Below are 22569 nucleotides of genomic sequence, written 5' to 3' on the forward strand. Positions count from 1 at the left end.
ATACATTCACACGCTGATATTATATTGAGGAAAAAAGTATAGCCAACCAAGCTCAAGTAGCTCAGTGTAGCCAGACGGACCTTATGTAGGCCTAAATTAGGACTTTAAAAAATATCGGCGCAAATTATCGGCCAGAATTCTGTTATCGGACCGATAATAATACTTTCATTTTTTCACTTATCGGCTAATAATATATCGGCCGCCGATATATATCGTGCATCCCTAGTACCGGTATATATGTTTTTTTCCTGTTCATGACGCATTTTTTTGACTGATGCGACTTATATCCCGGAGCGACTTATAGTCCGGAAAATACGGTAACTACCAGGTTAAATGTAATGTCTAATTAGAAACGGAGTGGTACAACAATAAAGTGCATTGAAAACCAATCACTGCCTTTAAACCTTTGCTCACCTGCTGGTCCAGCATGGCCTCGTCCTGATTGAGGTCTGGCCTCTTAGCTATTTGCTTCTTCTTCAGTCGAGATGGGGTCATGTGCGGCACGTACTGGCGAAGCTCAGACAGCTGTAGACACACACACAAGATTTTAATCTATTCTCAACACATACACATGATAATCTAATTGGTAAAGTGCAGAAAATTATTGTTGGTAGATGATTAAATAAGGGATAATGTATAGAACGCCGGTCATTATCGGAAAATAGGTCCTGACAGGGCAAACAAGACGGAGGGGTCTTGCTTCGTCCTGAAGGGACTTATTTTCTGATAATGACTGGCGTTCTATTATCCCGCTTATTACATGGCTACTTGCCAAAAAGAAAAAATAAACTCCACATGATATGACTCTTTACATTGAATTGTTGTCGACCGTTTCGTCGTGGCTTTTTCTCAACACACGCTGAATTTGAATCAAACATTCTTTAGAACACAGCTGATCAACCGTTTGCTTTCACTTTTGAATGAAGTTCCAGTCCTTGCGTAGTGATGTGAAAGATGTATCAGAAGCACAAAACCCGTTGCCATTGACAGCGGTAATTATATGTTTGCAGCGGTAATTACATGAATATATTTTACCGTAGAACTTTGGGAAATCCCATTCAAGCCAATGGAGCGTTCTACTTGTCTTGTGAAGAGCTGTGTAACAAGAGGATATATTATAACGCAATGCTCTTATTCCAGTACCTTGAACTCAGTGCTGGTAGGCTTGTATGTGCACCTGTGGTTGATCAGTTTAGAGATGATGGATAAGCTGAGGTGTCTCCTGAGTTGCCTGTGAATTCCAAAGCAAACAATGCACGGCAGTTAAAAATAGGAACAACCACACAAAGCATGTTGTGACACGCAGACCCAGAAGACAACACGCTAGCACCATAGAGAATTTTACTGCTGATTAGTGGGCTTAATGCTGGCGCTGTGTGTTTATTGGTCTTATGTCTTATTTTAGTGTGTGTGTGTGTGTGTGTGTGTGTGTGTGTGTGTGTGAGTGTGTCTGCGTTCACGATTATAGAAAGTGTATCCTTCAGCAAGTGTAACCATATTTTGTCTGATTCTTCAGTGAGAGTTCTGAGTGTGTGTTAATCCATATGTGCAGGTGAAAGTGTGTGCCTAGCATGTGCCAAGTCTCACCTCCCCCGCTTGTTGGGAGGCAGTAGCTGCACCAGGCGTCTCAAGTTGTGGTGATCATCGGTCAAGTCTGTCAAAGCCCGGCACACCAGAGGCATCTGGGAAAAGTGGGGAGATTTATTGAACACGTTTTCCAACTCATGTAATAGAGTTATGCTACATAATAGTATGTATGCATGTTGGGAAGTTGCAAATCATGCAGCACGTTCACGGGCATTGAACTGAGGTGGTAAAAAATGACTAGCAGACCCACATGACCGTATGTTAAAAATCTGTGGGAAATTAACAGTAAGTGGAATAATTCTATTATGGACACCTTGTCGGGCATTATCCCTTACATATACAGTACCCTCCAGAATTATTGGCACCCCATGCTAAAGTTGACTAAAATCTGGTATAAAAATAATCTGTTGGTGATTTATTGTAATCTCACAATGAAAACAAATAGGAAAAATCCTTGAAGGGAAGCAAATTTGTTTTGAGAAAAAGGAAAATATCATAAAGAAATAAATATTTTTTAACAAAAACACATTGCTCACAATACCTTCTTAAGCCTTCCTTTTCCAATAAAACAGCTTGTAATATTCACCTATGGCACCCCATAGAGCTGGAGAATACAAAGCAAGAGATTTAAGACTTTTGGTCTTTACAAAAATCTCCCCAGATCGTCCAGATTCCTAGGTCCACACTTGTGTATTCTCCTCTTTGACTCACCCCACTGTTTTTTCTATGGAGTTTAAATCAGGGGACTGAGATGGCAATGGCCGAAGCTTGATTTTGCGTTCAGTAAACCATATTTGTTTTGATCTGGACATTTGTTGTGGTTCATTGACCTGATGAATGATCCAATCATGACCAACGTTTAGTATCTTGGCAGAGATTGACAGATTTCACTTTCATTTGCAGAGATTGACAGTGAGGTCCCTTTTGAAGATTGTTTGGGGGACTTGGTGACCCCAAGATTATACCTTTGTCTGTAACTCTTCAATAGTGGTCCTTATGGAATTTTTTGCCTATATTACCATCCTCCATACTGTACCTGGGGGCGAGATAACCATGGGTCTTTGTCCAAGCATGTTTGTTACATTTCCAGTTGATTAGAACCTTTTAATCATTGTTTTAACTGTAAATATAGGCATTTTCACCAAAGTACCTAGTTTGTATAGACATTCACTGACTTACAAAACACACTTTCTTTTTATTTAAATTTAGTGTATTCTCCTGTCCTTCTGATGTTGAAAATGACAAGAGGATTTAGCCTCTGGGTCACTTTATTTTCATACCTTAGTGAAAAACAAAGTAATGAACTACCTCTGAAAGTTCACAGACACTCTCATTAACTTAACAAAGTTGAAATTAGATAGGGAAATGCTTCTGTTTTGTATGTAAGATTTTCTAGGGGTGCCAATAATTGTGAGCAACGTGTTTTCGTTAAAAATATTTATTTATTTGAGATTTTCTTTTTTCTCAGAATACATTTTCTTCCTTTCAAGGGTGGATTATTCCTTGTTGTTTTCATTGTGAGAGTACAATGAATCATCAAAAGATTATTTTTATGCCTGTTTTTAGTCAACATTACCAAGGTGCCAATAATTTTGGAGGGTACTATATATATATATATATATATATATATATATATATATATATATATATATATATATATATATATATATATATATATACACACACACACATATATATATATATATATATATATATATATATATATATATATATATATATATATATATATATATTTTTTTTTTTTTTTTTTTTTTTTTTTATTTTATTTTTTTTTTATTTGATTTCACTATACTTCCAATGTTGTCATTGTGTGATTTGCCCACTAGAGGTGTACAGCGCACTACACCTTTGGCAAAACGCTTGGTGGTTCATAGACTATCTACCTCAGCTTGCCACTACACCAAACAAGTCTGATCTGTCTTCAGGGTGATAATTTTCATATGAAATTAATCACTTAAATTTCCAAGGCATTGATACTAAATCTTCGTCACCGTTGTCTATCACATGATCACACCCAAAGCAAAAGGGGGAAAAATGATAACCATCGTTCAAAATGTAATTTTTTCCAAACAGTTGACTGGGGCTAATTTCATTAGCTGTCTGCTCTGAGGGCTCTATGTGCTGGCCATAAGTAAACTCTGGTCAATAGAACTGAGTGCAATGCAATATTCACTTTGAAGGATATTTAATAAGCATCTGTGATTGATATTTACAGCCAGTGTCTACCATAACATTGTCCTCTAGGAGTAAAATTTGCAGATGACATTTCATGGCAACATTACATTAAAAAGTACGCTTTATGTTTATTCCTGATTGAGAATAGCCCCCCCCGTTATGAATTTAACTTTAATTTCAGTGCACTTTGACCGTAGTCGCTTTTATGGTAGAAATACTGCCCTACTGAGTACTGGTATCCGCAAGAACACAAACGTAAGCAAATTTTACTCAATCTCAATCACTACTACTACTACATTGATACTGTCCTCAGTTAAGATTCCAAGAAGAGACAAGCTGTACATCACTGTAATGACCGATCACGCAATTCATTTCCTTCTTTTGTTGTTCACGTTAGTCATATCTGACAGAGAATATCCTGCTCATCATGTGAAAGCAAAACCCACACAAATATCCATTCAGTAAGACTGGTGCAGTACAGCTGTGCACAAGCTCTTTCAGCTGAGCAGTCATATCCAGCTTTCTATATAAATTTGACCCATTTAACTTCACTTACAAGATGAAAACACCTCACACATAAAAGACTATTTTGTGTACTGAAGCATAGAGCCGGTTTCTCTAATTTAGTGTACAGCCCGTCAAATGTTTACACACCTACTTATATGTTTATTTTTTCTTTCTTTTCACTGTATCAAAACTCTGTAATAACACACATTGGATTGTAAAGTAAGTAAAAAAGTGTTTGTATTCTTCAAAGCAGCCAACACTCTAGGCATTTTCTCTTCCACTTTACATTACATTACATTACATTACATTTGGCTGACACATTTTTAACCAAAGCAACTAACAGCATGGTAAACAGTTTACGTTTTAAAGCAATTCTCAACAATTTTGGGACAATTTAAAAACGGTAGAGTACAGTAAGAATAAGTGCACCAGTGAGTGCTGTTTTTAACAGTTACGTGTCAGTTCAAGACGACTGGTAAGTGCTAGGATCAGCAAGACTTTGTAAGTGGTGCTATAAGAGGAGATGTTCTCTAAAGAGCTGGGTCTTCAGGAGTTTTTTGAAAATGGAGAGGTATGTCCCTGCCCTTGTAGGAACTGGCAGTGTGTTCCACCAACGAGGAACAACAGATGAGAAAAGTTTGGATTGGACTGAGCATACCGGTGGTAGAGCTAGACGTCGTTCGTTCTGTTGGACATTTGGAATGGCTTTCCAACAGTCCTGTTGAGCATGTTTTTTGCTGTTTTTTGAGCCCAAAATATAAAACTTTTTTCCTTTGTTTACACCGCTTTTTTGCTAACTACACAATGTGTGTTATTCCAGAGTTTTGGCCTTCGGTTTTGTTTTATGTTGTAAAAAAAAAACAGGCAAAAGAAAGAAAAACCCATAAATGATGACTATTTAACTATTAATTATTATTAACCACTAAAATTCTTTTGCAATTTCGAACGCAAACACAGACAGAACTGAAGCAACCTGCCGAGGCTCATCTACAAACAATTTCACGCGGAGGATAGAAACATGTAAGAACACAAGCCCCCCAATAGGAAACCATCGGCTCCAAGTTTCAGCCAGTTCTCTTCCACAGAATCTTTTGTTACCAGTCAAACAAAACAAAAATCAGTATCGCAGGTGGTATTTAGGGAAATCCCCATTATTCTTTAAGTCTCAAAACCAGAAAGAAATTTGGAACTTTACTTTTTATTTTTGACAAATATAACATGAGGTATCAATCCCCTCCCTGCCAAGTGCAAAGTATTATTTGTGATCAACCTTATGCTTGCAGATGTGTACTGTTTTCACTTTGGTGATGTGTGTCCCCTACTGAACTGTGTGTGTGTGTGTGTGTGTGTGTACCTGTGTGTCCCAGTCGGTGATGTTGTTGATAAGGTGGAGCATGAGGTTGGACAGGTTGGCAGTAGGCAGCAACTGCAGGTGTGTGTCCAGGCTGAGCCGACAAACCAGCGCCAGCAGCAGCACCAGCTCACGGTCCAAGTAGGCCCGCGGACACAGCGCCGCACACACACTCAGATACTGCAGGGAGACCAAACCCAGAGGGACACGGGTTCATGGATGGCAAGTAAGTTTGAGGTACGTGTCAAACAGAGCATGTTGCGAAAACGCCATCTCAGAATATGACTACAGCACAGGGGAAGATATCTCAGATTAATATGAAATCTAGCCCTACATCTGATTCATCTATTTATTTTTGAATTGCACAAAGAAATATGACATAACCATCATATAACTGCCACCTACACATGGAAAACACTTACTCGGAACAAGAGAAGAATAATATGGAGATTAATTTCTTGAGAATCTAGTAATAGTCAGAGATGGAATGAAGCTGCGTGTGCAGTCAAGGTGGTGATGCAATCACCGAGAGCCCCACCTTGATCACATTGTCGAAGTTGTGTTCTGGAAAAGTGGCGTGTTCACTCCCACTCGACACGCCCTCAGGGCCAATCACAGCGCTCCCACTGATGACACAAACAGAAAAACAAGCCGCCGTCAGCCCTAACAGGACTGTGACTCACCGCCCACCTACAACATGCCTGCAGACCAACGCTGTGCAGTGTTTCCCACAGAATGGATTCAATTTGTGGCGGTAGCTGACTTTGACAACGGGGGGTATTAAGATCGTCTTGGTAGTGTATAGGTTTAATTGAGTGCTTGTCCCTTTAAGACGTTTGAGGGAACCCTTGCAATTGTAACACAGTTGAAAGGCTGCTGATGTGTGGATGCAATTCATAACGTTTTCTACATAGTTAAAATATAAAGGTTCGTACTTCTCCTTGGGACAAGCACTTTTGAATTTTGGAAAACACTTTTCCATTTACATCGGGATTTTGCAAACATTCAGTGTCAGAGTCAATAAAATGAGCCCTTCAACGAAATTGACAAGCAGCTGTAAGTAGGCTAAGCATGCTAAATTCGACATCCAAACAGTATTCTAACGTTAGCTTTGAGATACTGCTTGATTTCATAACTTAACTTAGTTTAGTCTCTTCAATGTAGCCTACTATGTTGTGATAAGACCTTAGCAGAGTTCACTTCAATGCAGCAGTTTTGAACAAATTTGCGCAGCATGGTCACGATGCTAAGCGGATTTAATAGCAATTTAGCCATACGTCTTCTATGCAATGCTTCTATGAGGCAACAACAATCCTTCAACAATCGTGAATATTTTGTTAAATGCACATGCAGGAGTGGCAGCGGGCTACGAGAGAGAGCGGGGCGGGGCAAGGAAAGGCTGCGTGTGTAAAAAGTGCAGCTCAATGGCAACGCAAGGATTTGACATTATATTTAATTTAAATTAAATTAAAACATAGAATATTCATCTGTGGCGGCCGATTTTTATTTCGTGACGCCCCGCCACAGATTAGTCAATGTATGGGAAACACTGCTGTGGTGACTAAAACCTCACAAAACCCACTTCATATGAATGTATGCCTCATTGACAATTTCATTTCTCAACCAAGACCTAATTATGGGATTAAGCTTTGTCAATTTCAAGTGCCAAAACTGCATCATGCTGCAGAAAGTCTCACAATTAACATTATACATAACAAGTTACAGAACACCAAATATTTTGCTAAATGAGACATTTCAGTCAATTATACAATCATTTTTCCCTCCACATCGCAAGATCACTCAATACATCTAGGTTGATCAATTGGGTCATGAGCGTGGTATTTTGACAGACAGTACCTTGAAATAGCAAAAATGTGACATTTTGTTACATTTATGTGTCTAATGTAGAGATGTGTGTTTTGCAAAAACTGAAAATGTGTTTATAGTTGTGCTTATCTGGGCTTTGGTTTCACTAACTGTAGGTTAGGTTGCTACCGCCTACAGGCATCTTCAAATTTTTGAGTGTAAGCAATCCTCTTTCAGGGTTCCAACACCTTAAGATCAGGTTAAGATCAAATTCAAGGACCTTTCAAGGACTTTCCAGGCCCAATATCCTCAAATTCAAGGACCTAATGTGTCAATAAATTTCAAATTGTTAAATGGTTAAATCATGTTACTTCAACAGACCAAGACACCTTGTCGCAGTTTTCTTTTATTTTTTTGGTCATATGACAGATGGTAGGCCTATTCTATTTTTCATGTTTGTAAGATTTACACCTACATTTTTCTGATCACATTATTTTCAATCCAATCTATTTCTCTCTTTATCCATTCATACATCCAACGCTGACTGAACCAAATCAGATCAAGTGTTGCGTCTACAAGCGCCCTCTTTACGTTCGTCCTAATGCCTGTTAGTTGTTTGTGGATTGGCCTATATTTGCCGTTGAAAATGGAAACGTCTTTAGACATAAAAAATCGATTTTACAATCGATTCAACGAACACTTATGTCTCAAAAATCGAACAGGATTTTTTCACAAAAGTGACAGCCCTAGTGAACACACAGTGAGGTGAAGGACACGCTAATCCCGGCGCAGTGAGCTGCCTGCTACAACAGCGGCGCTCGGGGAGCAGTGAGGGGTTAGGTGCCTTGCTCAAGGGCACTTCAGCCATTCCTACTGGTCAGGGTTCAAAACGGCAACCCTCACTGCAAGTCCGAAGTGCTAACCAGTAGGCCACGGCTGCCCCTAAAGAGCGAGACCAGATGGGGTGCAGCACTCACAGGAGGTCGGCCTCAGTGAAAGTTGGCTGCAGCAGCTCCAGAGGGAACATGCTGATGAAGGGGACACCCATGTTGAGAAAGACCAGCACCACATCCTGCATGCTGGGAACCCACACCTGGAACTTGGGGTCCTGGCTCTCTGCTGAAACACACCAGAGCAAGATCTTAATACTGCCCTTACAGACAAAGACAACAATCACTTCACTCATGCTCAGGAGTATCCTCAGTACATGTTGTGCTGCTTAACAGTACAAATATTATCACTTGTTAAAGGCACACTATGCAAGATTTTCACCTTTATGAAGCCAATTTGATGGTAAATGAACTTGTAATAGGCAAATCTAGCTATACAGCATAGACGTAGCGAGTACCTACCGAGAAAACCAGCCATGCAACTTCCAAGAGTGGCATTTGCATTGTGTACAGGGGGGATAAGTTGCGAGAAGTTTGCTATTTACAATAGCAGAGTAACATATAAATACATCGCGACTCTAGAGGGAGCTCTAAACTGGCCAAAAATACCTAAACCTGCATAGTATACCTTTAAAGTTCACTACTGGCCCCAGCTGTGGCGCAACCGTACGCCGGCGACCCGGATTCGATTCCCACCCCGTGGTCCTTTCCAGATCCCACCCCACTCACTTTCTGTCATTCTCCGCTGTCCTGTCATTAAAGGCATAAAAAAGCCAAAAAATATACAAAAAAAAAAAAGTTCACTACTGCGCATCAGTCCAATATAATCTTACTGCTATCTGCCTAGATGTTTCTCTGGCATAGCTTTTACCATACTGTCCTCATCACCCTGAGACAATGCCACTTATAACTACCCTAGAAATCTAGACGCACCCTAGCGGCGGCAAATTAATTTGCTCAGCCTGTACGTCTAGTATCAAACCATAGGGATTTCTATTGGCTGACGCCTTGGACGCCATCCAATCACAGCGCTCTATTTTGTTAGAGTCTTAAGGCGGGCTTAACAGGATAACGACAGTCCTGTGACGGTGAACAACAAGGAAGGTGGCTATGGCTAACGAAGAGCGTTGGCGTCAACTTTGGAGGAGTTGGACTTGTGCTTTTCTTTAAAAGTTGAGCAACACAATGCACTTAAGTAATTCCTTTTCGAAGAAGGATGTATTTGCCGCTTTGCCGACCCGGATATGGATATGGTTAAGAAGCGCTGGCCTATTGCATGTCTAGGCAGTTTGAAAGACAATTCTTTGCCCGCCCCTTGGATTCAGCGAGGTAAATGCTTCGATTCCAGACTATACATTTCAATAATATAGGAAGGCCCGCCAGGCTAACTTATAACACTAAAACAAACTACAAATGACTAAAGCCAGTACTTCATACATTCCACATTAAAATAACAATTCAATTTCACTTCAGTTACTTTTAATATATGAAGACCCATGTAACATACTTACCAATCTTTAGGCCAGCAATAAGAGCAAGGTGTTTCAGAGAGTGCAGGATCTGCGCGGACATGCAAGGGTTTGAATGCACCGACATCATCTGCCAAGGTCAAAACATTTACACAAAACATCAGAAATTACAGCCATTACCAACAATGTCCCAACTATCAATCACAGTTTATTAATTGAAAAACTCGCTGTAAACTTTCTGCTGGGAGGAAACATGGGAGACAGAAGGAGGGAGGTTTTCACCTGAAGGAGCCAGCGAGAGATCTCAGGCTGACAGGGACTAGAGGCATACGCCGTCTTCAGCAGTCCTGCCCGAACTAGCAGGAGAGCTTGATTAGGACTGGCCCTGTGACAGAATACAGAGACACAGGCACACACGGAGAATGTGGACGGGTGAGACAGAGACAGACAAAAGATGACCACTTTGCTGAGGTACGAGTCATTTTTGCCCTGACCCACGGGGTCCTGGATACCTGAGGAGGCAGCGCTGGGCTGTGTTCTTGGCGGCAATGCCCTGTGGTAGATGCAGATTGTCCTGAGTGAAGAGTCGGCCGAAGCTGGCCAGAGAGAAGAGCTCCTCTCCAGGGTGCAGGTCCCTAATGGTGCTGGAAGTCAGTGTGTACCGCTGGACAAACTTGCTGCAGGACACAAGAGAGCAGACACACACATACACATTATTTCAGCCATTTTTTTCCCTAGGTGAATTAGGTCACGTTCAGACTAGGCTTCTTTTTTTAAACTGCCAGCATCTGTTTTACATTATATATCCTGTGGAGTAGACAGAGTTTTCAAAAAAAAAAGTCATTAGCGTTTTTTTTTTTTTTTTTTTCAGCGTCTTTTTGAATTTGAAAAACGTTCCAACTCTTCAGGAAAAAAGACTGAAATGAATCTGATTAAAGATTTCAACCGACCTGTTATCATGAACCCTAAATAATCCGACTGGCATTTAGTCTGCGTTTACAAGCATCATTTAGAAGCTCCTAGTTGTAGTTGCCATGGAAACTCATTTGTTTACATAAATAGTCCAAGCTAATATCACAGTGCTTCGTCTGAGAAGATGTAATTAGTAGCCTAAAGTAAAACGAAGGTGTAGTAGATGTAACAGGGGATTTTGAACTCGCATGTTTCACGCATTTTGGGATGAATAAGACCTTTTTCGACATCAACGGATGTTAGCATAGTCAACACCCCAACTCTCCACTCCAAGCTTACCAGCCTACTACATGTTACGAGTCAGCTAAAACCGCCAAGCAATGAGCCAGCACACACAACCAAAGATCTTAGTGCTCTAGAATCTTTGTGCACAACCAACAACGTTTATTATGGGCACAACAATCAACCAACACAGCAAAACAAAATAACTACTGATTAGGCTAAGCTTAGTTTTGTCGTCAACTGAAAATGACAATCGCATCTTACTGTTACGTCCATCTTCAGTGATCATGCATAATGTAATGTTTATTGCTGTGCTAAACATGACGACTAGAAACTAGGCTAGAATGTTAGGCCTACTTTGGCCAGTTGCATGTGTCATGCTAACTTTTTCAAAGTCACAAAATGTGGCAAATAGACCCATTGCAATGGTATAGAAACTAGGCTATTAGATAGCCAGCTTCTGGAACATTTTAAAAACACAAAATGCCAACGCCAAATGTTTTTAATAAATGCATGCTTTTCATAGCTAAATGCATTGGCCTCCTATCAGCATCCCACTCACAGCATAGCCTCTATTTTCTCCCCTCGCTGTCCCATTCAGGCAATGTTTTTGCTTTGCTCTGTTCGCGGATGAAGTGAAGTCAGATTTTGTGACTCACGTGTAAGCTCATCTAAAATTATTTATTCTCCATACATTACTATGTTTTGGTAGCAAGTTAGTAGAGCGGGAATACGCGGTGTTGTTGTGAAAAAGTAAACTAGCAGGCTAAAGAGCGCCGTTTTTCCTGCCATACGGTCAAAATGCTATCTTTGTGACCTAACTGCTACAGGAAATAACTTCGCAGAAAAAATAAATGTACTCCAACAATCGGATTGCCTGTTTACATGGGTGGATCTTTCGATCAATCAGATTGTCAGAACGGAGTACACCACCTCTCTCGATCCGATTGAAAATTGAATCTGATCGGTCTGAATCTGATCCGTTGACGTGTTTCCATGAAGCATTTCTATTCCGATTGAACCATCACTCCGTTTGTAATCGGATTAAACATGCCCATGTAAACGGGGCTACCTTGTGTCTTTATCGCTTCCATGAATAACTGGCATATTAGCTATCAAGAACTCGTGATCAGCACACGTTACGGCAACAAAAGACTGCCTCAATTGCTTTTTGCTGTCAGTGTTTTTTTTTTTTTTAAATCAAAAAAGCGCCCTGGCCAACATTTCTTGTCAACAAAAGAAGCCTAGTCTGAACATAGCCTTAGAGTGTTTTGTATTTGAATGTGTGCACTTTGTTGACACACAAGTTTAGTCACTGGTGCTTAGTCCCTTTCCTGCTTGAGGACACAGAATCTTACAAACAAAGCTATTAAACATGACAAAGACAGGAGTTTTATCAGGTATGCGACACAGAGTTAGCATGCATACTGTTGTTCCTGAGAGATGTCCTCTTCGTCTTTCTCCCCCTCCTCCACCTCCTCTTCCTCTGCCATCATCAGCAGGTCCTCCCGACACCCCTGCAGCAGTTTTTCCTCCAGCTCCTTTGACCTGGAGACAACAGGGCGGATGAATGGAGGAAGGGAGAGAGAAAAATATTGGAAACAGGGGTAGAGGAGTAAAGGAAAGAAGAGGAAAGAAAAACAAGAAATCAGAGGACACTCAGATCATATTGCACTTTTTTGAACCTTTCTCTTTCTCGCTCCTTCTCTCGAGTCAAGTCAAGTCAAGTCAAGTCTAGTCTATTTATATAGCGCATTTCATACACAGAGGTCATTCAATGTGCTTTACATAAACAAAACCAAACAATAATAACAAATAAAAGCATAGAAGGGCAATATAGTCAAAGAATAGTTAAAAGGTAAAGATCATAATAAAAAGAAAACATAAAACGCAAGGTAAAATCATTTAAAAATAAAGAATAATTAGTAAGCAAAATCAAAGGCAAAAAAGTAGTAAAAAAAAATAAAAAGACAAGGTAGAATAATTATCAAGGCAGATTCAGAATTTGCAACTCGGCACAGTTAGCAGAAAGCATCTGAGAACAGTTTGGTCTTAAGTCTAGATTTAAAACTGGCTACAGTTGGGGCCTTTTGATGTCATCCTAAAAGTTGATTCCACAGCTGAGCCGTGATAGCAGCTAAAAGCTGCTTCACCATGTTTAGTTCTAACTGTAGGTTTTACTAGCAGGTTTTTCACCTGGGACCTGAGAGGAGAAGGTGTGTACTGCTGAAGCATGTCTGACAAGTATTTAGGTCCTGCTCCATTTACTGATTTATAAACAAGCAATAGTGCTTTAAAGTCAATTCTGTGACTTACTGGAAGCCAGTGCAAGGACTTAAGAATTGGAGTAATGTGGTCAGTTCTTTTAGTTTTTGTTAGAATCCTAGCTGCTGCATTTTGTATCACCTGAAGCTGTCTAATAGTCTTTTTAGGAAGGCCTGTGAACAGTCCATTGCAGTAATCAACCCTGATTATGTGAGTGTGTACGCACATGTATGTATGTGTGTGTGTGTGTGTGTGTGTCCTCACTTCTGGTTCCGGTTTCTCTCAATCAGCATCTGATCCAATGTGTTGTTGTAGCGTACAGGCTTGGTTTTGATCAGCTCCACCTAACATATCCAAGGAAAGGTGGCAGGGTTACTAGACAGAAACGTTACGAGTGTACAAAAACAGTCAACCCTTCTATAGAGCACTGTCAACACACAAAGACATGTGTGGGGGAATGAGATGCAGAATGAGATGACTGGACATGAAAAAAAGAGGAAGGAAACAAAGAAAATGAAGAGGGGGAAAAAAAGAATTGAGTGTACAGTAAGGAAGAGGAACTGACCATGATGAAAAGAAGAGAGAAAAGAAAAAGGTGGAACAGGAAACAGAGAAAACAAAGCAGCAGGTAGGAGAGTGACTCTACTGATAGAGAAGGCAGCACTCACGGGAGCTTTGGCTGCCACAGGTGTGCTTGGCTCAGAGAAGGCGTCCTTGTCAGGGGTGGGGGGCGGGCGAACACTGCGCTCCATGATCTCCTGCAGGGACAGAAGCTTCTCGTCCTCACTGCTGCTCGTGTCACTCAGGGCACAGTCCAGTCCAGCGCCAAATCCCAGGTCGTCCTCTAGAGGGTCCACCCACACCACCTCAGGACTGCCCACAGGGCTAGGCCTTCGGGGCAAGACTTGCGGCATGCTAAATGAATTCTGATTGGAGCAGGCCTGTGATGGATTTGCATCAGGTTCCAATTTTAAGGTGTGAATGTCAGCTTTTAGTATACCGGGCTCTTCCAACACCATATCAGCCTGGGCCAGTGTGACAGCGGTCTCATCAGACTGTGCTAACAAGGTGCCAGTGTGTGAGGGAGAGTGAGAGGGTGAGCCTTGACTGATTTCAGGGGAGGCCATGTCGATGTCCATGGCAGCTGATGTGGGTAGAGAGTCTGGGGTGAGAATCTCGTCCAGGTTGTCCATCGACGGAGAGGGGGACGGAGGAGTCTGGAAAGAGCCAGACACAGGGGGGTCGGCCTCGGAAGGGGTGGAAAAGGGCTGCAGGGGGTCCACAAGGCTGGAATGAGGCCCGCTGCTCACACTGGTCTCTCCTGACAGGGCAAACTGGCTGTCGGCCTCAGAGAAGAGTTTCCTTGACAAACTCTTCACAGTCGTAGCCGCTAAAGATGAGGAAGAAGCAGACGAGGAGGAGGGTGATGGCTCAGATAAAAGCACTCTTGGCGAACATTTTCCCTTCAGCATCACCACGCCCTCTTGGTTGCGCTTCATGAAGGCACGCTGGACATACTTTGGCGGGGTAGACGGATTGGTGGAGGGAAAAGGGGTGGAGACACAAGGCTGCTTGGCATCGGCGAGCCCAGGAGGGCTGGGCGCCGGCTGTCTGAGGGGAGGTCCAGGCCTCTGTCTGGGTTGGAAAAAAGGGTGGATAGGGGAACGTGTGAATGCAGATCCAGAAGCAGGGTTTGGGGTCGCACCTCTGGGTGTAGGCAAAGAATTTGTGGGTCCAGAGGTCACAGGTCTTGTGGGTGTGTGAGAATCAGTAGGTCTCGATACAGAGTTTGTAGGAATGGGGGTTTTGGCAAGTGCAGATGTAGGTTTTGCAGGTGTGAGAGAACCTGTGGCTCCAGATACAGTGTTTGTAGTTATGGGGGTTTTGGTAAGTGCTGACACAGGTTTTATGGGTCTGTGAGAATTTGTGGATCCAGATACAATGTTTGTAGTTATGGGGGTTTTGGTAAGTGTTGACACAGATTTTATGGGTGTGTGAGAATCTGTGGATCCAGATGTGCTTGTAGGTATGGATGTTTTTGTAAGTGTAGACATAAGCTTTGTGATGGTGATTGAAGGCCTTGACACTGCATTGGTGGGTGTCTGACCGTGTGTGGGCTTTGAAACTGAATTTGTGGGTGTGCAGTTGGGTGATGGCGTCTGCGTTGGTATGAGCCTGGGCACTGATCTTGGGGGTGCATGGCTGTTGGAGTTAACAGGTGTGAGACTGAATATGAAACAGGCTCTAGGGCCAGGGTTTGATGGCCTACGGGCATTCCCCGGTGTAAATGGGCGACTGTAAATGGACGGTGGGTGGGTGCGTTGGGAATGTACATGAGAAGTGGAGTTGGGTTGTCTGAGTTCTCCACCAGGAGAGTGTGAGCGCATGGGTGGAGGAAAAGCAGGTGCAGAGCCCCGCGGGTACAAGGGTGTAAGTGTTGTGGAAGGCAGCAAGGGTCTGGCTATGTGTGCATGTCTGGGAGCAGGGTTGGCAGCAGGATGTGTGGGCCCGAATGTTACTCTGGGGTCAGCCTGTGTCGGGTGTGACGATGCAAAGGTCGGCCTAGAAGTAGATTGAGCAAATGTGTGTCTAGGCTGCAAAGGTCTGGGTGTGTGTTCTTGATTAGGGAAGAGACGTGAGGGAGAGCGAACAGGGCTGGAAGTAGGCCTGGAGGAAGGATGAGCAACGTTTGTGGATCTGTGTGCCATTTCAGATGTAGGCTTTGTGATGTCTGCTGATGTATATGTTGGTTTCGAAGCTGGCTGGCTTTCATTTGCAGAGGTGCCTGTCTGTTTTGCCTGGGCAGAGTCAGCGTGTGTGTGTCTGGGTGTCGTGTCAGGCTGTGTGGGGTTTGTAGATGTGGACACCGGCTCAGCTTCAGACTGTGTGAGGTCTGTCAAATTACACTCAGAGTTTGTGGTTATGGGTGTGTGTGTCTCTTTATCCTCAAACTGAGTGGCGTTTGTACACGTGTTTGTCAATATGCACTCAGGCTGTGTGGACGCTGTTACATCTGTGGATGTGTGGGTCAATGTACACTCAGGCTGTGTGGGGTTTGTTGATATAGGCCTAGATGATTCTTCCGTCTTCTGAGGCGATGTGGAGTTGGAGGATGTGCAAACAGACTTGGATGGAGTAGGTGGAGGTGAGAGGGTATCTTTCAGTTCAGGGTTTACAGGCTTGTGTGTTTGGACATGTGCCTGCTGGTCATCATTCAAGCATGGCCGTTTAACTTCATGCAGGCTCTCAATGTCACATTCCCTGAGTCGTTTAAGCAATATGCGGGGCTGCTGGATGCTCCCATCTGTAGCAAGAAATCAAGAAGAGGGTTTTTTGTCCGTCTTTTTTTAAAAAGAAATGTGATTTATTTTGTTTAATTTGTTATTATTATCAATAAAACTCAAAAAGTCTGAATCATCTTTGCCGTGGTCGCATGCACTGAACATTTTCCTGCCATCCATCTGCTCTGAATATCAGTATTGATATTTAATGTGACTACCAAGAACATCGTCACGCATGCATTTAGGCTAAAATAAGTCAATTCATCAACATTTAACGTTAGCCATTGACTGTAGAAGAGGTTTAGGTATAGCTAATGCCCGATGTAACCTAACGGTTAAGACACTAACAGCATGTTGTTTTAACATTGACAGGCTGAATGACAGTTAACAGTTTATACACTCGAAATAATAACACATATCCAACATAATGTAAAAATGAAATGAACTAGTGGTTTTTAACTGGCGTTATTGTTGGCGTAGATTTCTAACGTTAACGTTACGATTCATAACAGTTAAACAACGTGCTAGCAAACACCTTAATGTTGGCACATTAGCTTCCAATCTATCCAAGTTCACTGAACGGAGTTTTAGAGGGAAAGAGGATAACCTTAACGTTGTTCATCCTCCATAAGCTAGTGTCAATGCCCTAAAAGTTATCCTGACTTACCTCAAACCAAAGACGGAAGATTACATTTAGCTAACGTAGCGACAGATAACGTGAAACTGCTTAAGGTGAACTTCTATCCTCTGACGTATCGTTTCTAACAGTAGCCTGAGCGGGAAATCACACAAATTCTGAGTATAACCATTGACCAGCAACCAACTATTTTTTTCACAAGTAAAATATGGATGTAACCAAGCAATCTGTCAAATCAACAGTGTTACGAATGGACTCTGTAGAGTTAAAATTAAGCTAGTTGTCGCGTGGCGATTCAATCATCACACGTTGCTGTGTTAACCTATGACTTTTCGATGCAGAAAACAGCGAACACTAGGGGGCTCTCTTGGGATTGGTTTTATAAAGATGCACATTTTTTTTTTTTTTTAATGAAAAATAGGGATGAAATGTACCTCTTAGCATCTTCTGTAGTGTCACCTTATAGCAGAATCAAATGCAACAGATCAACCGATGGACCAGCAAAACATGAAAGACAAAAAAACATTACATATCCTAATACATGCAGAAAAATGATAATATGTATTGTACAGCATCTCCTCATATGTGACGGAAACAAGCACCCAAACCATACATGAGGAACCAGCATGAGTGCCCATAACCCTTTCAGTTTGACTGGCCCAGCTTGACATGTTTCAAGGTTTCAAAGCATTCATTATGAAAGAGGAAGTATTTGAATGTTTATAACTACAGCCGCTACAGAGACTACACAAGTTTCAGGCGATGACATTTTTGACTACATGACGTTTCCTGTACACGAGTGTCACAGTTGTGTCAACAGAGTGGAAAGAAAGAACCAGACAAAATGAATGAGCAATAATAATTAAGCAATTTAAAGTCCTTTTACCATATGAGAGGAGGTCAGGTCAGTCTTACTGCTAGTTGCTTTCTGGAGGTCCTTTTTGGGGCTACCAAAGGACAACTTGCGGGCAGGGACAGTCTGACTTTTCCTTGGTGAACCCTCAGAACGTTTTCGCTCACTGCTGGTGTTACGAGAGGGTCCCATCTACAAAACAGACAATAAAAACAAAACTTCAAATGATAACATTGTATCACCACCATTAACTGTTTATAAAAAATAACTCTCCTATAAACAAATATGCTTTTTATTTGCATCAGTATTAGTAAACATCTTTTTGTCTATTCATTTTGTTTTTGTGTGTATGAAATTTGCTATATAAATAAAATTGCTATATAAACAGCATGGTTGGTCCAAGTTTTGCAACTCCTTACCAGAGGGGCATCACAAAGTCAGAATTAACACATCCAAGGTAAGTGATAAAGCGAGGTTTGACATTGCTGAACGGTAGCGAAAACATAATTGAATCACAGATGAGACGAACAACTTTGAATTAATTTACACCGATCGACATATTAGACCTCACTTCCACAATTTCCTCATCAAAATCTACAACTAGTCTACTAGATCCTATCCCTACTCATCTTCTGAAATCTGCTCTCCCTTTCTTGGACAATGCTTTGCTCCAGATCATAAATAACTCACTGCTGTCAGGGCATGTACCACAGTCATTTAAGTTATCTGTTATTAAGCCATCCCTCAAAAAACCTACCCTTGACCCTAACGGCCTGGCCAACTATAGGCCTATATCTAATCTCCCTTTTCTGTCGAAAATACTAGAAAAATAGTGTCCAAACAAATTAGTGCCTTTTTACATATGAATAAAATCGAAGAATTATATCAGTCTGGTTTCAGAGCTCACCACAGTACTGAATCAGCCTTAGTTAAAGTTTTTAATTACCTCCTCATTGCTGCCGATAATGGACATATATCAATTTTAGTCCTCCTGGACCTCAGTGCTGCCTTCGACACTATAGACCATGACATACTACTTCACAGGCTTGAACATTTGATAGGCATTAAAGACTCAGCACTCGCTTGGTTTAGATCATACCTTTCTAACCGCAGACAATTTGTACAAGTCCACAATAAACCGTCTATCCAGACTATAGTAAAATATGGGGTGCCTCAAGGCTCAGTACTAGGGCGCCTGTTATTTTCTCTCTATATGCTTCCCCTAGGCTCTGAAATTAGGAAACATGGCATTAAATTTCATTCTTATGCAGACGATACACAACTATACCTCTCCGTAAAACCTGACTAATTAACTCTTATTAGCCAAACTTGACACATGTATAAGAGATATAAAGACATGGATGACAAATAATTTCCTGCTTCTGAACTCCGATAAAACAGAAGTCATGGTTGTAGGTCCTAAAAAGATGAGGGACATCCCATCCTCATCACATGCTACATTTACTGATCTTCGACTATCCTTATCCACAAGTGTTAAAAATTTAGGAGTTACAATTGACCAAGACTTATCACTAAGTAATCACATAAAACAGATTACCAAAACTTCATTCTATCACTTAAGGAACATTTCAAAGATAAGGAAGTCCTTATCCTTACCAGACGCTGAAAAATTAATCCATGCTTTTGTAACCTCAAGGATTGATTATTGCAACGCTTTGTATGCTGGCTGCAATAACACCTGTCTAAAGAGCTTACAGCTTATACAAAATGCAGCTGCTCGCACACTCACTAGAACTAAAAAATATGAACATATTTCCCCTATCCTGGCATCTCTACATTGGCTGCCTGTTAAAAGTCGCATTGACTTCAAAGTATTACTTCTAACGTACAAAGCCATTAATGGCCAGGCACCAGAATATATTAAAGATCTCCTAGTCTCATATAACCCACTCAGACCGTTACGATCACAGAATACTGTTCTTCTTGTAATTCCAAGAATCTCAAAAAAACGACAGTAGGTGGCAGAGCTTTTTAGCTATCAGCAAGACCCTCCTCTGGAATAATCTACCCTCCTCAATTCGATTAGCAGACACCCTCCCTATTTTTAAGTCTAGACTTAAAACATACCTCTTTACTGCCTCCCATAGTTAGGTATGGTGCGGTGTGGAACTTCACCCATCTCGGGGATTTTGGAATGGACCACCCTGCTGAGTCCTCGCGGTGACTGGCACTCCAGTCGGCAGCGGAGATGGTGGTCACTGACCATACCTGCGCTGGTGTTGACTACCCCTCACCATGCCTTAGTTATGCTGCTATAGCATAGTGCTGTCATGGACTTCTCATGTGCCATGCCGTACAACCCCCTCCCCTCTCCTCTCTCCATTACCCTCTTTCTCTCAACTCTCCCTCTCTTGCCCATTCTCACTATGATTTACTGTAACAATATATAGCACTACTGATCACTTCTTGACATTAACCACATTGATTTCAAGTAATACTAACCCATTCTACATTTCTCTTTCTTCTCCCTTACTGTACCTCACTTGTGAGGTATATCATCACCAATCATCAACCATCCGTGTGCCTGGCCCTCCTCTTACCCATCCCACCTGAAGTCCCATCCTTGACTGCTGTATTACTGTCCCCCTACCTGGATTCCTGGCCCGTACAGCCCCATCACCTGCCTATGACAACTCTGCCCGGATTCTGGCCTGTCTGCTGACCCACTACTGGCCCCATCACAACTTTCTTTCCTGGACAATTCCGACGCCGGACTATTGCACTTTCTCTCACTAAATCATGATTATGCTTTATCATACCGGACACATAATCATCCCACCTTCTGTAACCTTCACCTCAGGTGCTTTAAACACCATGTCCTTCTCTCCACACCTGACTGTCATATGCATTTGTCATTGTTATAGACCTTACTATCCGTATTGACCCTAGGCAGATGGGTCAGGCCCTTGAGTCGTGGATCTGCTCGAGGTTTCTTCCTACATGTATCTCCAATTCTAGGGAGTTTTTCCTCGCCCCTGTTACCCATGGGCCTTCTTTCTTTCTTCCTTTTTTTTTTCTCCCTCTTTTCTTTTTCTCTGATTGCCTACATTCTGTAAAGCGCCATGATACATGTGTAATGTTTTGGCGCTATATAAGCACAATAAATTTAATTGAATTGTCTGGGTCATCCTAGCTCAACTAGTTTCACTAATGCCAATCCAGGATGACTAGGAGCGACTATGTCAAGCCAGGTGTAAGTAATTCAGGATGTGTGCACATTCTCGTTCCTGCTCCAAAGTGCCAACGGTTGGAATAAAAAAGACGCGGAAAATAGCGTCATTCACACAAAGTGAACAATCGCTTATGATATAGACTAACAATGAAGTACAGTAAAGTTGTCCTTTTTGGAATGAGGAATCATGGCTATTTCTGTAATACAGCAGGAGTAGGCATGGTAGACCAACTGAATGCAAATTTACATATGCACCCACATGTGAGTGCTTCCTTGTCTCGGCACGCAACGTCATTAAGAAAGCGCTTGCCACTGCAAAGATGCACATAGTATGATATACCTTAATATTATAGTTGAAAACACCTTCAAGAACTTACCCCTCCAATAAACTACAGTAGGCTATTCATCAAACGTCTACCAACAAAAGAAGCAAACAATGAGTACCTAGGCCTATGTTAATAATTATAAGGCTATCACACTTAAAACTAGATGTACCGCATAGCGGTACAAAATATTACTGCCGCTCAGTCCTGTACATCCATTCCGCGAAAATAAATCATATTAATGAATTTGTCTCCATCTTCTACTCCATCCCCCACTCTTGAAACTTTTGTGTATGCTTGTTTGAATGTGTGTTTGGGCGGCACACAAAGTAGCCTACTGGCTGCAAAGGTGAATAGATTTGTAGCACTTGCCAAAAAAATTTGTAGCATTGTTATAAAACCTTTAAAATATCTAAACAATCACAAGTAGGGCAGTTCATCACAGTCCATCCATTGCAACTGGACTGATGAAAGGTACACCTGTAGGCTACATTGTATTTGGGAGAAGCTGAAGGTAGCAGCATAATGTATTTACTTATTTATTATTATTAAACAAAACAATCCCTGTCAGTTCCATGCAGTTTTCAACAGCTATCAAGAAGAGAGGTCATGTCATGGATTTTTGTGAATGTTTCTTCTTCTACATATGCATAAGTTTAGTCATCTAGTTCATATGATATTCAGCTTTATTGTCAATGCACACATTAAATACCAGTAGTCTAAAACAAAATGCCGTTTTACCCAGTGGTGCAAATAACTGACATGTCCAAATGGGCCTTCATGAAATGCGTTGCTAGATTGTTCATACACATTTTAACGGGCCAAGTTGAAGAGCTACTGTCCGTTATTGTTTGTGCAAATAATATGCTGATTCATGTTCCCTTGCATTTTGCAACTATGAGGTCCATGGTTAGTCTGGCTTTCGCCAGACCAAGCTCAATCTTTTAAGAAAACGAAAAGGAATCGCCGGCAGATCAGGCTGAGTTCACTCAGCCTAGTCCATGGTAGGCGCCCGAC

The 22569-nt window shown here is 41.6% G+C and overlaps 1 protein-coding gene across 6 annotated transcripts in view; it reads right to left on the bottom strand.

Moving 5' to 3' along the window:
* The window catches only part of slf2 (SMC5-SMC6 complex localization factor 2), a 35195-nt gene that overhangs the window by 5013 nt on the left and 7613 nt on the right, over positions 1 to 22569 (bottom strand). For 5 of the 6 annotated variants that reach the window (XM_048269520.1, XM_048269516.1, XM_048269517.1 and 2 more), the window contains 14 exons: positions 18070 to 18228; positions 17618 to 17642; positions 13934 to 16569; positions 13530 to 13609; positions 12429 to 12548; positions 10319 to 10483; positions 10089 to 10191; positions 9849 to 9936; positions 8425 to 8566; positions 6180 to 6267; positions 5645 to 5821; positions 1588 to 1682; positions 1144 to 1231; positions 415 to 525 (listed from right to left, as the gene is read on the bottom strand). In XM_048269520.1, the coding sequence (XP_048125477.1) occupies positions 415 to 525; positions 1144 to 1231; positions 1588 to 1682; positions 5645 to 5821; positions 6180 to 6267; positions 8425 to 8566; positions 9849 to 9936; positions 10089 to 10191; positions 10319 to 10483; positions 12429 to 12548; positions 13530 to 13609; positions 13934 to 16569; positions 17618 to 17642; positions 18070 to 18228 (4077 nt within the window). The remainder of the gene's footprint in view (positions 1 to 414; positions 526 to 1143; positions 1232 to 1587; positions 1683 to 5644; positions 5822 to 6179; positions 6268 to 8424; positions 8567 to 9848; positions 9937 to 10088; positions 10192 to 10318; positions 10484 to 12428; positions 12549 to 13529; positions 13610 to 13933; positions 16570 to 17617; positions 17643 to 18069; positions 18229 to 22569) is intronic. The other variant, XM_048269515.1, reaches the window with a different exon arrangement.

This window comes from Alosa alosa, chromosome 18, assembly GCF_017589495.1.
Source record: "Alosa alosa isolate M-15738 ecotype Scorff River chromosome 18, AALO_Geno_1.1, whole genome shotgun sequence".
Taxonomy (NCBI): Eukaryota; Metazoa; Chordata; class Actinopteri; order Clupeiformes; family Clupeidae; genus Alosa; species Alosa alosa.